We start from the raw sequence: 15729 nt of genomic DNA on the forward strand, positions 1-15729 counted from the left end.
TTACCATGCTTCCTACCTACTGCCACTGCATGGAGCATTCATGGGGAGGTGGAGGGAGAAGGATGGTGGCAGTGGCATTCCCCCCCCCCCCGTGATTGCCCCACTCTTCTAAAAGCAAATCTGGCCCTGCAGACAAGATGCAGGCAGGTTCATGGATCAGTGGTTGAATTAGAAAAGATAGGGGAAGCCCATTCATTGTGGCATTAGATTTCATGGACCTGTAGATTTGATGCGATGAACTCTGGTCCATGAGAGCTTCCAAAAAGAGGAGTTAAGGAGTTTCATAAAGATAAGGGCCTCCTTGGTCCCCTATAAGTAAAAGCTGTTAGCTGTTATGCAATCTGATAAGGTGAACATGCTTAGCCCTGTTCCCTTTTTTGCCATTGTGTTCTTCACTCTTTCAACACCACGTCTGAACTGGAGAACAGTATTACTTGTGTGTAGTCTCTACATGAAAGAAAGAACTCTGGCTTTTCAGGGTTCTGGCTCACATGTAGAGTCCACACATTAGCAGGAACCTCTCCTCTATAGACCTGGTGGAAATCCAAGGAAATTATGGTGCAGTTTAGTGCAGTGAGGTTAATTCCCTCTAAAAATGGCCACTCAACTGGACTGTATAATGCCTGAATAGAATGAGTATCTCTTGTAGTTTCAGTATTGCTCTTGCCTATTAGCCACTGCCTAAATTAGCTTCAACCTGTAGAGCAGACACACCTCTTTGTCTATTGGGTGGGACACTGAAATGGAAGAATGATGTTTAAAAGGAGACAAAAGTTTTACTTAATTCCAATTCTTCCCAAACGTTTCCACAACATTCTTGCATCAACTCCTGCTTCACTTCATGCTTCTTAATCCTTTTCTGCTGTTTGCTCTTTAAATCCTGCAGTCCATGTGCCAGCTCTCCTGTGGCGCAATCGTTTTCTGCATTTAAATGGGCAAGGTTCCATTCTAAACTGAAACAGGGACATCTTGTGGTGATTTTGGCAATCCCTTATACACAGTTTTAAGTGACTTTTTAAAGCTGCACGTGAAACAGATGTACATCTGGAAGTCATGCAGGGACAAGAAGGGGAAAAATGAGTTGGCATTTATAAGCCGTCTGTGGTAATGTCCCAGATGTCTGTGACAACATATGGGAAGTTGCCCACCTTCTGAGCTGTTCTGGCAAAACAGATGCTACCAGAAAGCTGAAAAACGAAGGGCAATGAATCAGAGCTTAGAAAAGAGGTTCAGGCTACTTCACCTCTGACCATGCTGGCTGGGGGATTTTGAGATATGTAGTCTAGACCAATGGTCCCCAACTTTGGGCCTCCAGCTGTTCTTGGACTACAATTACCAGAAGCCTTCACCAGCACCTCTGCTGGCCAGGATTTCTGGGAGTTGAAGTCCAAGAACATCCGGAGGCCCAAAGATTGGGGACCACTGGTCTAAATCACTGGTTCTTAACCTTGGGTTACTCAGGAGTTTTGGACTGCAACTCCCAGAAGCCTTCACCACCAGTTGTCCTGACTGGGGTTTCTGGGAGTTGCAGTTCAAAAGCATCTGAGTAACAAAGGTTAAGAACCTCTGGTCTAAATGACTAGTCTTTCCAGGCTCCTGGGCTAATCATTCCCCTTGTCTCTCTTCCGTTTCCATCTTTAGACAGTTGCAACAGCAGAAATTGCAGTCATTACTCTTGTGCCTACTAGATATGTGGAACTATAACTCCCATCACTGGGGAACAAGCTGGGATATTGGCAACTGTAGTCTGTGACACCTGGAGCATCCCAGGTTAGGGAAATTGATGAACTGCAGTACTACAGCTTCTTGAAGCAATCAGGGAAGCCACAGTATTACATTTTTGCTTGTCTGTACACCTTTTGAAGTGATGGGAACTATATTGCAAAAACAAAAAAGATCAGACCAAGAGGTTGCAAAGAGTAAGAACAGGAGCCAGAAATCTGCAGTATTTCTGGAGCAGTCGTTGTCATGCAATTGCCCTGCCTTACTCTTGGAAAGTGCAACTCTCCCATATTGGCCCAGTTTCTTCTATTCTTCTTTGTCCTGCCAATCAGAAAAGATGGAGTAGATTTGCAGTGTCTTCTGTTTAGAAGCACTGGGGATCCTCCATCTGGAAGAACCCATGCATGAGAATTTTTTAAAAAACGTATTAGACTAGTGTTTGCCCATACCATCCGAAGGGTCACTGTTCTGTTTATTTATACACATTGTTGGCAATTCGGAGGTGCTTGTAAGCTACATCCAGGTAGTTTCTATCAGGAGATGCTCTGCACCAGATGCTCTTTAATTAATTAAAAAGATTTTTACTCCACCCTTCTCCTTAAAAGGACCCAAGGTGGCTTACATCTTTAACAGACAATATTTAAGCTAACAACAGTGAGTATTCCAATACATAAAGGCTTCAAACAAAAAACATAAGCAACACCAAAAACATATTCAAAGCAGTAAGGTACAACAATCTATTAAAAAAACCCACTCGAGCAGCCACTCTCTCAGGGAAAGCTTGCCTGAAGAGAAAGGTATTTGCCTAGCATCTTCTTAACTATTTTCAAAACATTTCTTGGATCATCTTAAGCAATTCTACATATACATTTGGAGATCAAGGACAAGATAATCAATTGTATGGTATTCCCAATTGCTATGTACAGATGAACTTTATGGAACCCATAAACCACTTGAAATACAAACAAGTGGGTCCTAGATAAAATCAAGCCTAGACACTCATTTAAAGCAAAAATGTTTAAACTGAAACTTTGGGCACAGCATGAAACAGAACTCACCAGAAAAGGCAGGAGACTTTCAAAGCAACCCCTCCCAACTTTAAAAAAAAAATTTAGAGTTGTGGGCTATGAACGTAGTGCTACTGGGAGCCAAAAATGGCCCTGAGGTCATAGTTGGCCCACAGGTTGTATGCTGCCTACGCTGATGTAAAAGGTGGAGCTTTTTTGGGCCAGTGGTTCTCAAACTTCAGTTGCCAAGATGCTTTGAACTTCAGCTATCACCATCTTAGAACTGCAGAGTTGGAAGGGACCCTATGGATCATCAAGTCCAGCCCCTGTTAAGGAGGCGCAGTGGGGAATCGAACTCCCAACCTCTGGCTCTTCACCCAGATACCTCAACTACTGAGCTATTTGTACAAAATGTCTGGAGGATGAATGGCTGGGAATTTGGGTGAATGCTAGGCTTTATGAAATGAATGGAATTTGCATGTGTGATCATCCACACTCTTGCGCTATACCTGTGCAAGCACAGAGAGACACATAAATGTGATCAGTATTGCACCTTTCATTTATTTAACAATGAACAATGTCTATAAATTGGTTTCATATTAGAAGTAAACTAAATTGTAGAAAGGTTGTAGGACAATCAGTGCCATTTCATGGACTTACAAGCAACCACCGTGGCTGGAAAACTTTCTCTTTCTCTCTCTTAAAGGTCTTGCATTAATTTGCTACACAGTGAGGAAAAAACAGATGGGATGCTAATCTTCCTCTGAGGTGTTGGCTGGCTTTGACAAGCACCAGCTGTGTGACATTGTCTAATGCATCCAATTAACTAGTGAAAGGGTTGCCTTCACAGTAGTTATCATGGCAGTACTTTGGGGAGCGTAGAATGTTTTCTGAGGATGTCTGTGTTTAGACTCCTTCAGACTAGCCAGAGCTTCTTATGTATGCAGATCTGCAAGCCAATCTAAACAAAACTAATGAGATGTAAGACTGAGACCCATCTAGTGGCAGAGTTAGTTCAAGACATTTGACTAACTGAGGATGAGCAGCCAGTGCTCCTTCTACCCATCCATGTGAAGTGGTGCCTCGACGTAATGACCATAATCTGTTCCAAAAGATGGACGTAACTCGAAGCACCATTTCTCATAGGAATGCATTGAAATGCAATTAATCCATTCTGGCTGAAGAAAAAAATCACACACTCCCCAAAAAATCACTGCAAGACTCATTGGAAAGACGATTAATCCCTTCCAGCCGAAGGGGGGGGGAAGCAATCAAGCATGCAAGACCCATTGGAATGCACAGAAAACAAATGGAGCAGATTGGAAATACACAGAGAACAAAAGGGGCAGGTCGGAAATGCAAAGAAAACAAAGGGAAAAGCAAGGGAAGCATGCAGGACCCATTGGAAATGGGGAAAAAACCCAAGACCCTTTGGAAATGGGGGGAGCCAACAAACAAACCCCCCAAGACCCATTGGAAATGAGGAAGCCCCCAAAAGCAACCAAAACCCCCAAGACCCATCGGAAATGGGGGGGGGAAGCCAAAAAAACAAACCCACAAGACCCATCAGAAATGGGAAAAAACACTCCAAAAAGCAACAAAAACCCCCCAAGACCAATCGGAAATAGGGGGAAAAACCCCTAAAACAAACAACCCCCCAAGACCCACCACAGCACAGAAACATAACCCCCCAGCTCAAAACCATGCTGCAAAAACACCCTGAACAGTTTTTTAAAAAAGCAGAAAACAGCATTTTACCTTACAAGGCAGCCCAAAGCCTCCCTGCAAATACACACACACTCTCAGAAACAGAAGGAGGCAGTCCCAAGCCTCCTCCTCCAACGCATGCTCTCTAATTGCTGAGGTGAAAGAGCTACAAAGAAGCAGTCTCGTCACCACCTGCAGTTAGAAATTTAAATTTCCTGCCTTTCCCCCCCCCCCCGCCTTTTTCTGTTCATAAGTGGAAGCTCTGGTCACAAGTAGAAGCAAAATTTTGCAGCCGGAGCTGGTCGTAACTTGAAATGGTCGTAAGTAAGGGCGTTGGTAAGTCGAGGAACCACTGTACTTAAAGCCAACCAGGTTATCGGATCCACTGCTACGAGACACTCTGTAATAAAGCGTTCAACTATTTAAATAGTTTAATAGTACCATTAATACCAATAGTCAGAGATGTTGTCCACCTCAGTTCAATCATCAATCCAAACAGAGATTGTAACCAACAAATCAGAAGACTGGGACTCAGAAGGGCAGCAATGAAGGAACTAGAAAAGATAATCAAGTGCAAGGATGTGTTGCTGGAGACCCAGTCCAAGATCAGATCATCCACACTATCTCTGAAGGCAAAAATGATGAAACAGAGGTTGTCCTACTTTGGGCACATCATGAGAAGGCAGGATTCTCTGGAAAAAAAGACAATAATGTTGGGAAAGGTGGAAGGCAGCAGGAAAAGAGGAAGACCAAATGCAAGATGGATTGACTTGAGTTTGAAGAGCTGAACAGGGCAGTTTAAGACAGGACCTTTTGTAGATTGCTCACTCATAGAGTCACCATAAGTCAGAGGTGACTTCATGGCACATAACAGATCGAGGCCCTGAAACCTTCCACACCCTGATTTTTTTGAAAACAACAACAACTTTGTTTTGGCTCAAAATGTTTTCCTGTGACTCCCAGAGGAAATGGGGTGCAATTCTGCCATGTTTTGAAGGACTCCGAGCAACTCTCCTTGTCCCCATTTTTTAAAACAATATTTTGGACGTTAGAGGATGTGGTGGTGGGGGAGCTTCTTGTCAAAAAACATTTTGCTTTTTTAAAAAATTAAGCAGTTGTAGCAAGTTTTACTATACATAATCACGGCATTAAAATTTTTTTAAAAAATTAAATATGCAAACCAGGCCTTTTAGTTCTACCCGTTGTACTCAGCCCCTCTGAAATCACTCATTCTTGCAATAGGTGCTTATTAATACTCATACAACCATATTGCATATTCAGAATTGCAGCTAAGCATGCCAGGGTCCAGTCTAATTTTTCCAGGAATTTTTATGTTTTCTTGGTCTCCAGGTAGGAAGAAAATCCCAGGACAATCAACACTGGAGGAAGAGAAAAGTTGATTGTATTGTTTGTGGTAGTTTTAATACCTAGGTTTCCATCTCCTCCCTCAGCACCTTAACAGGCTCAGTCTGAAAGTTTCTGCCTGTGTGTTGAGAACATCCACTTTGTCTGTCTCATTCACTCATGCATGTGTGTGCATACATTATTTTACACCTGTTACACAAGGGCCCATCCTTGTACCCCTGTCTCAGATTTTGACCTGGAAGCCTCAGGGAAGGCTGGTCCTACATTTGCAACAGATGTGGGTAGAACACTTTTACCTTCCAGAACTGTTGCTGGCCACCCTTCTAGCTGAAGAAACTAGATATTTCTGCAACAGAATTGATAACCTTGTAATAAGATCTCTGCATCACTGCAACCGAGGAGTAGCAACTGCATTTCCATTACAGAGTGGGGCCTAGGGACATACCTTGGGGAGGGGAGGCCAGGTGTGGTTTTGCTTCATTTGAGGTGAATGAGAATTCTTCCATGATATGCCACCATGAAAACCATGTGCCAGCTTTCTGTCCTTTCAATTTAAGTTCTAAAATCCTAATATTTCAATATTTCTTATCCATAGCCCTTTTGAGACTGAGAATGTTGTCATGTCTCCAGGATCTACCACTAAGTTTTCTATGGGGAGCAGAAAGAACTCCATATACAGCTGGACTCCGCCAAACACTCCCAGCTTCCGAGAGAAATATTACCTTGTAAGTGTGACTGGGGTAGAAATAATTTTTTGCCGATGCCCTAGTGTACCATCTGTTGTCACATATCAATGGGATTTTTTGATTTCTTGAATTCTGGGATCTTTACTTGACATACCCACACCTCATAGACAGTGAAATGGGGCTCACCTGGTAGAAAATACCTAAAGTGGAATGCTTTGAGGTGTAACTAACTCTGCCCAAGCTTCCTGTTCCTGACCCAGTGCTAGCAGGGAGATTTCTTTCTGAAGGTAGAGCTTGGTCTAATTAAGCCTCAAAACTTCCCAGTTTAGGACCTTTCTCCCAGGTGAGTCCCATTTAGATATCTGTAAGGTATACATTTCCAGTTTATATTATTACAGTAGATATGACTGCTGGATCAGAATTCCAGTTGTGCCTATTATGCATAATACAAAGTTGCTAGACTATCCTCTTAGCAAAGATCAACTCTGATAGGCAAAGGCTCTGTACATTAGAGCAGCCTAGGGTGATAATACTTGTGTGCTTCAGAAGCCCTCTGCAAGTCATTTGTTCACACCTCTACTAAGCAGCTGGATAAGAGGTAGCAGAGAGAAAGACAGAAGGGTTAACAGCCCACTTTGGCATCATGGTATGGTACCTAATAGACTACCCTTTCCTTGGCCATTGGGAACAAAATGATACCCACTCCTGCCATGCATGGATCATTTTTATAAATTAGCACATTCTAAATTATAGTCTTTCCAGATAATGATTTCCATGGTCCATGTGGTGCTGCATTACAGATCAAGACATTTGGAGGATGCCTAATTGAGGAAGACTGCTCTTGAGAAGTAAAACTTAAACCAAACTAATAACATAATCATGTCCCATCAAGTCAGTTCTCACTTGTGGAAACCCTTTTCAGGGTTTTCCAGGTGGAGAATACTCAGAAGTGGTTTGCCATTCCCTTCATCTAGGGGCAACTTGAGACTGTGCAGCTTGCCCAAGGCCACATAGGTTGGTTCTACTCACAGGAGGCACAGTGAAGAATTGAAAAGCTTTGATTTGGATTCCTGAACTGAGCACGACATTGTCCTTATAGACCCTTTCCCACTCAGTTATTCTATGAACTTCCAACCACTGCTTATGCAGCCAGATATCTAAACCACTGAGCTATCCAGCCAGGTAAAAAGCCAAAAATCTAAAATTTCCTTGTCAGCTGTATTATGGGGGAAGGAAGAGAAGTGAGTAGTTATGGTTGTGTGAATCTGGTCTGTATAAATGGAAGGGAGTATACAGTAGTTTGGGGTTGAGGTTGGAGAAGGTTATCCCCATGGGAATGCTGTAGTTTCTTTTTGCATAGGAATGTTGCTTTATGGATCGAATCAGATCACTGTGCCAACTGATTGCCAGCAGCTGTCCAGGGTTTCAAGCAGGTTCCCCTCATCCTCCCTGGTATTCCCTTGTGTCTGTCATCTAAATAATAACTAGGCTAGACTCTGCTTATTTTCCCAAATCATAAAAAAGCAGCTGTGTTCAGTGTTGTATGGTAATTGTGGTTCTATGTGGTTTTGCTTCAGTCTGTTTTCAAGCAAGGGGAAAAACATGCAGCTATCAGGGATGAGACCCAGGATTCCTGCATTCTGAGCTATTTGGCGGACTATGATTTTAACATGCGCCTGAGGAGTGCAAGCCACAGTCTCACTGAGACAACTGAAGACAGCTCATTCAGTTCTGAAGACCAGAAAGGGGCAGAGAGCAGAAACGTGACCCCTCCTTCAAATCAGAGGACGCTGCCATTGACCATGCTATTGGATGGCTGTGTGGGAGGAGGACAAAGGGACTTTTTGCTGATCCAGCCTCTAGGTCACAGAACTTTAGATATTCTACAAGAGACTCCACATGCTGACATGGTCCCATCATGTCCATTGGATCAAGGAAAAGAGGAGAGCCAACCCATTACTGGGAATTGGAGTCTGTCTTCAGTGCAACAAAGAAAGATCCTCTCTGCTGAACAGAGAAGCTTGAAAGAGGACGTTGGTGCCAAATCTGGTGGAAATACCAGATCAGTTGAGAAAAACCTGCAAGAAGTGTTACAGTTGTTGAAATTGCAGCATCCACATTCTATCCAAATAGAGCAAATGGAATATCAGGTTTTTCGCATCAGGGACAAATTAAAGGTATAGTTCTGTTGTCACTTTTTGTTGCTAAAACATTTCCCTTCTTATATCCCCAAAGGCCAAAGACTTCAGGAGTATTTTTCTGTTCAGACCTTGGGTTGGAAATATACTTTAAAAACTAAGTTTGTTGTGGTATGGATTTTCATAAGCAAGCACAACCTAAGGCACCACTCTCAAACCATGGTTTAAAGCAATGCAGAACAGTCAAGCCATGATGTCTCTGTAAAGCTGTTTAAGAAGGCTTTGAGACACTGGAAAACACTTCCAAAACCCCTAGGAATACAAATACTTTGGACTTGATAGCACTGTATCAATTAATAGCTCTATATACCTCTATTTATGTGCAAATGCAACTTGCTTTGTGTTACCAACAGCCGAAAAAACACCACCTGAAACATTCCTCCATGGAGAGCTTGATGGTGGAAACAGTGCTGGAGAGCTTTGACTTTCTCAATGCTGATGGCAGCACTGATGAACTTTCATCCTTTGGGAGTATAAGGACCCACAGTGTCAGGTATGTGCTTCCATCTAAGCCTGTGGCATGCCTGGAATCGAATATGATTCCTATTCACTCTCAAAAAATAAATAAATCATAGAATACACACCAATCCCTCATGTGGTTGACAATGAAAAGTGGATGTCAATTAAAAAGACATGTGGTGATTGAACAGGGCAGGATCCGCACTTAGTCTTCCTTGTAGACTGAGAACTGTAGCACTGGTCCCATTATCTAAGAGTGTTGGAGCTAAATGCACTCAAACATTCTTTTGGAATACTGTGATAGCCTCTGACTTCACAGCCAAACCGCGTGTTATTTTAATATGCACCAGACCATGGTACATATATATTTAATATATATATATATTTAATATGTGGTCAGGCAGCTTACATCCATTTGCCTTTTCTTGCTCAAAAATCCCTTCGACCTTCTCTCTGCTTTGCTGATTGACTACGGAGGGACCCCGGATGCTGGACAAAGCTCTATTGATATTCTGTTTTCACACAAGTTTGCTGGGTTCTTCTATAAGCTCTGATCTCGATCCACTAAATCTGATTCCTCATCACAATGCAAAGGGAGCGGTGGCCATATTCCTCATTGTAAGTGGCAACAGAACGTGAGCCTAATTATCTATTCCTTTTTTAACATCCTCTTAATTACTTGTTTTTTCCTCCTGTCATTAGCACCAGCACCTACAATGATACTACGTTTTCGTCTTTTTCCTGTGATGCCAAAACAGAAAAGAAAGAGCTAACCACAGGCAGTGATGACCTAGATACACTACTGGGTGTTCACCTGCAGTTTTGCAGAGTTCTTCTACAGGTGAGGAAGTGTCTTTGACTTGGATTGCTAGCAGAGCGAGCAGCGGCAAGGAGCAGCTAAGATAACTGGTGGGTTCAGTCCCACTTTTCATAGGATCAACTGTAAGTGCTCAGAATAAGCAAGCTTTCAACATCCTTGGGATTTTTTCATCAAGCTAGATGGTAAAACATGGACTGGAGGGAGGATGGGTAGAAGGCATAGTGCCCCAAATGCGTGGCCACGTGTTATGAACCATGGTGAATGGCAGTCTAACAAAATCCTAGGTTGGAATCTTAGGTATGGACTTCCATTACGTCCTCATTCTCCACTAGTTTACAGATTTTCTAGATTTGTTGTTAATCGTAATAAAGGTATTAACCATCTGTGAATTTCTTCAATCTTCAAGTATAAAAGAATGTAGGAAAAGCTGTGATGGATTCGACAAAGATCCTATCTAGTATAATATCCTGTTTCCCACAGTGGTCAACCAGATGGCTGTGCATATCTACATATTAATTCTCCCTTGCAGGACCCAGAGCAGATTTCAACATAAATTTAAAACAGATCCAGCTAAAAACACCATACATTACAGTATTAGAAGAATATTAAATGAATTGTTATATTAAAACAAACATCAGACCAGATGCCTGCAGTAGGACATGTGTGTGTGTGTGGGGTCAACCTGACTTCTTTCTATAGGGAGCTCCAGAGCCTGTAGATAGTTGCCTTAGTATACTTCTAAAGTGGCAGAACAAGGGCTGTCCCCCAAGATCTCAAATCTTAGGGAGACTGGTGCGGGCAAAAATAGCTCTTGCATAACACAGATTGAAGCCCGGGCCAAGCTGTGAGTTGGAGTCCAATATGTTTGGACAAGAGTTTGGAAATTTCGAATGTAGCTATTAAAACTAGTTTTAAAACATAATTTGTTCTCTTATTATAGTGAATTACAACCCATTTTGACTTGTTACAGTGTTCAAAATGCAACTCAGTGGCCAGTATCTCATTTTGCAGTTTCATTGGCAAAATGGGAATGATGTCATTGTTGGGAGGATGCTGTTAAAAAAAGACTCCTTTTTTGATTTCAGGGTGCATTGAAAATTAGAGGGAATATTGATCAGGAAGGGATTTCTGTTTAGGAACGTGTCCTCTGTTGCACTGGCTGCTAGTGCAGAAATGCATTGTACACAATCGGCACGGGATATCTGTGGCAGTACTGGCAATCACTCCTCCCATTAGATTGGCATGCCAATGGTTCAATGTATCTTCCCACAGTAATTTAAAAAAAACAACTCACCAGTAATGTGATGGCAGCAGCCCCCTGGCGACATAATTTTACCAGCGTATCAATGTATCAGGCATACACACACACACACAAAATTAATATGCATGCTGCAGTAATGGCGGGCACCGTTTTGGCATCAGTTCTGAAAAGAAGTGGGGCAGGTTGTGCACACAGGCAATCCAAGTAAGGAATGCACCAGTACAACGAAGGTACAAAAATAACACAACCCTCCTGGCAATGGGGAAATGTTCTGCAGTTACACTGCTAGCCGGGAAAATGCCTTGCTCTTGACTGTGCATCGTGTAACCAGAAAAAAAAAAAAAGCAATGAACTAACTGGGGGATGACTAGAGAACATTTCCCTCATGTGACCAAGTCCTTAGACTGTTAGTCATGTGTTGTCAAATTGGAACCAATGTATAGTGACTGTAACAGGGCTCCCAAGGTAGGTGAGATATTTAAGGAGTGGTTTTACTACTAGTGAGTTTCTACAACTGAGTGGGGATTACAACTCAGGGCTTCTGAGTCCTGGTCCACCACTCTACACACTACACCATGCTGGGTATGTATCTTAGACCTTACCTCCCAGCAAGTACTCATTCCTGCTCCATTAATTAAGCAGTACATTAGCTGAGAATGTAGCAGCTTGTTGCTGTTTTTTTTCCATGAGGCTGCTATTGATGTAGTAGAAGCAATCAGTTACCTCTGCCTAGTAGGTGTTCAGAACATTGAATCAGCAATCTGGTTACCCACAGAACTACCACAGTCCTCCCTAGGCCAGTTCCTGGAAGAATGATGATGCTTAGACTTCCAAGCACTCTGTTTACGCTTGTTCCTAAACAGATCTTCTGGCTGAAAGCCCAACTCAGTCAGCAAACTTACAGCATTTTTAGCCAATGAGTTTTGAATAAACTTGGCACTCATGGAATCAAAGAAAAGATTTTTTTTTTTCACAGATCAGCACCTGGTTAACGAACAGAAAGCAGACAGCATGAATTAAGTGGAAGTTCTCACCATGGCAGGAGGCAAATGGTGGTGTCCCTCTAGGACCTGTATTGGGACTGGTGTTTTTTAAACTTGTTCTTGGAAGTTAGGAATGAGAAGTCAGGTGACCAGGTTTGCTGACAACACCAAATTATTTCAGGTGGCCAAGGCAAAAAGAGATACAACTGAAGGGTCCCAAAAGAATCTCCCCTAATGGATATTAAAATGGCAAATGTATATGTATATGTGTGGTGCATATGTGGTGCACAATACAGTCAAAAGCAATGTGTATGTATTGTCTTTATTACAGTCATTGACCAGCATAAGGAACATGGGGTACAGTCAGTTAATATGCCCATTATAAACTCAAACGATAACCCAAAATTTATTTTGGGTTATGGTTTACTCTAAAATTTGGTTTACTCTAAAATTTCTAAAACGTCAATCTAAAATTTACAAAGTAACCTACATTCATTTTAATATAACCAGAATGTAGGAATCCAGGAGGCAGTGAGTAAAAAGAAAAGGATTTTAAATACAGTCAAAAGTAATGTGATACATACCTCAGTAAAACATGCCACTACTGTATATGTGTCAAAGGACTCTGAATTGGGTGAGAGTGACCAAAACAGTATCCTGGAGTTTGGGTGAGGATGCAAAGGTCAACCCAGTACGCAGTAGCTATGAAAAAAGACCTGTAGGACCATAAAATAAATTTAATTCTGCCCGTATTATAATGCCTCTATGCAGATCTATGATATGAATGTGCTTGGAAAATACTGTGTAGAGCTCTAATCTGCCACATCTGAAAAATTATTGTAGGGTTGGGAAAGATGCAGAAGAGAATCACCGGAATGATCATAAATGAGTAGGAAAAATGTGATGAACAGTCCCATCAGAGGAGAGATAAGTCAGTCCCATCCTTGACATCAAGGCCCACAACCTATTTATTGGGAGCTGCATCTGGAAGTGGGAGTCTGGTGGGCAAAAGCTCTCCCCCAATGCCATATTTTAAGCATGTATGTTCCCACATCATACAGGGAGTGAGGTTGGTTTACAAATGTTGATCTCATTTGTGCATGGTTGGAGTGGGAGCAAGGAGCAGGACTAATTTCTTTTTAAAAATGTACCTCAGGGAAATGCCTCAACCAGGTTTAAATCCATTTTTCCAGTAATGTAGATCTGCTTATATCTGGGTCTGCTTGGGAGCTGCAGTCAATCTCTGATGAGCATGTTAGTCTAGTTTGTGAACTAGAAAATGAACTCATTGGAGGTCTACAGATTACATGTGGGTGGCTGGGCTGCATAAGCCGCTTTCAGTAGTTTTTGCCCAGGACCTACAGCATTAGCCTTGAAGTGCAGCCGTAGGGAAACGGCCATCTTTGTGCATTTCTTTGTGGTTTATAATGTTGGCAGCTGCTTCTCAGCATGCAACACATAGGAGTAGGAAGGAAGTGGTTTCATTCAAATCCCAGGTCACCACAGTGAAATTAACCCGCAGCTGTTGGGCTGCATTGATAATGTGCATCCCACCAGAAAGATGCAAGGCAGGTGTTCTCCCTGATGGTCTTGGAGAACATCTGGGTCACAGCCAGCTGAATCCAGCTGCTTCACTTAATCTAACATACTGAACAGAAGTGTCTTTCCTCCTCTCTTTGTGTCCAGAAACTTGTCACGCCAAACTTAGCTCCAATTGTCCAGGAGAGCCTTCTGGAGGAGGTGTCACAACAGAAACACATCCTGGAAATAATCTCTGCTCTGGCTGCTCCTGCACCACGGAACTTAACTTCTGTTGAAGACAGTAAGTTTTGTGATATAATCAGTGATGTGGAAGACAACCTAAAGGCCACCTGGCCTGTCCCTTGGAGATGTCTGCTTTTCAGATCCCATACAGACTCCTCCAGTAATGCAAGCTGCTGAATACAAAAAACAAGTTAGGCTCCTGGATCAATCTCCGCTTTCCTGTGGGCCACTCACACACAAAATCAATCATCCAAGGGTTTTGTGTCTAAGTGTGGCAAGCAGATGTGTTGATGTGAAATCAGTATGTCTGATGCTGGCTGTCCTATGACTTTCTGTGTTTCCATACGTATGTAGAAAAAGTATCTGAGTTCTACAGTGGCTGAAGAGAGGTACATTCAAGGATGACATGGCTTCTGCAATTGTGGACATTATAACAGTGAAAATATGAATGTGCATATGTGTGTATTTGAATGATTGGTTTCCTGTTGTTTGGCAAACGTCCTGAAGAATGTCTCCTCACTTCCCTTGTCATTTCTCCCTTGACTATTCAACACATAATGCCTACGGAAATTACTTGATTCCACTAAAATTACTTGCTTCCATTTGCCACTAAACGTTATACAACAGGATTCACCGAGTTTCTGACACAAAAGAAGGCAAGGAGTGAGTCCTGAACTTTTAGATCAGGCTTGTATTGAGATCATTAAAATGCTGGTGGCATAATCTGCTGATGTCCAGGAACATCTATACATTTTTGTCCATATGTGTGCCTAGCTGCAAGTCTACAGAATCAGATTGGCTATCTCAAGCAAACCATGTGATACTTCACTAACTGAAAATGGGTTCTGGCTTCTTTGCTGACACTGAAAATCTATCTTTCACAGTTATCCAGAAAGCTAAAAAGCAGAAGCACTGCCTGAAAATCTGGAGTGGGTGCACTGAAGGGGGCAGCATCTTGTTATGTCCAGTAGAGAGATTTCGGAATGCTTTGAAGTACATTCTGATGTTTAAAACAAAAGAAAAGCATCAAAAACATCTAGAAAAAGGTACTTATCTATACCTGGCCGGTAAGGTACATAATCATCTGATTCCATTGGATTGAAATTGTCCCCTGTTTACAGCTGGCAAACAGCTTGATTCCTATCCGTGGCTTAGTGACATGGTGACTGGTGATTAATTCCTTTTTCCAATATTGAATGTATTAGTACCTTAGATTATAATTGTGAGTTGATGACAGATAATGTCTCCTGTGGCATAACTTTAACTGTTTCCTTTTTACATTTATGAGGTTATGATAAGAACAAAGGTAGGCAGAATATGATCCAGGAGGTGCATGTGGCCCCCATGCTTTTTATTGTGCCTCCCCCCAACTCCCGCCAAGAAAAAAATAATTTTTTAAAACACTCCTGCTCAAAATTGTGACTAAATCACAGAGGAAGAATGTCACGTGTTGTTGTGTTTTGCCCTCTCTGAGTAGTTTACAACATAAATATGCAAACACGATTTTCCCTAACAGCTGGGATCTCATTTTACTGACCTTGGAAGGATGGAAGACTGAGTCAACTTTGAGCCAGCTACTACCTGAATCTATTAGGACTAAACATGAACAGAGGCTTGACTGCAGTACTGCAGTTCAACCACTGTGCCAGAGGGCACCTTTGCTGGTGTCTATTTGGGGTGTTGAAATGACAACGAAATCAGCAGAAAAAGATGTGCTTTGTTCCACAGGCCAGTGGCTTGCAGCAAGCATCAAGGTG

At 42.2% G+C, this 15729-nt stretch overlaps 1 protein-coding gene across 4 annotated transcripts in view; it reads left to right on the forward strand.

Annotated features, from left to right (window-relative positions):
- Window positions 1–15729, forward strand: part of RIPOR3 (RIPOR family member 3) — a 145979-nt gene that overhangs the window by 122136 nt on the left and 8114 nt on the right. For all 4 annotated transcript variants that reach the window (XR_013544479.1, XM_078392184.1, XM_020779503.3 and 1 more), the window contains 6 exons: window positions 6397–6526; window positions 8065–8664; window positions 9039–9178; window positions 9847–9985; window positions 13895–14030; window positions 14857–15018. Coding sequence is in view for 3 of the 4 variants with exons in the window: in XM_078392184.1 (XP_078248310.1) it covers window positions 6397–6526; window positions 8065–8664; window positions 9039–9178; window positions 9847–9985; window positions 13895–14030; window positions 14857–15018 (1307 nt within the window). In the remaining variant the exon portion in view is untranslated. The remainder of the gene's footprint in view (window positions 1–6396; window positions 6527–8064; window positions 8665–9038; window positions 9179–9846; window positions 9986–13894; window positions 14031–14856; window positions 15019–15729) is intronic.

Source organism: Pogona vitticeps, chromosome 4 (assembly GCF_051106095.1).
Source record: "Pogona vitticeps strain Pit_001003342236 chromosome 4, PviZW2.1, whole genome shotgun sequence".
Lineage (NCBI taxonomy): Eukaryota > Metazoa > Chordata > Lepidosauria > Squamata > Agamidae > Pogona > Pogona vitticeps.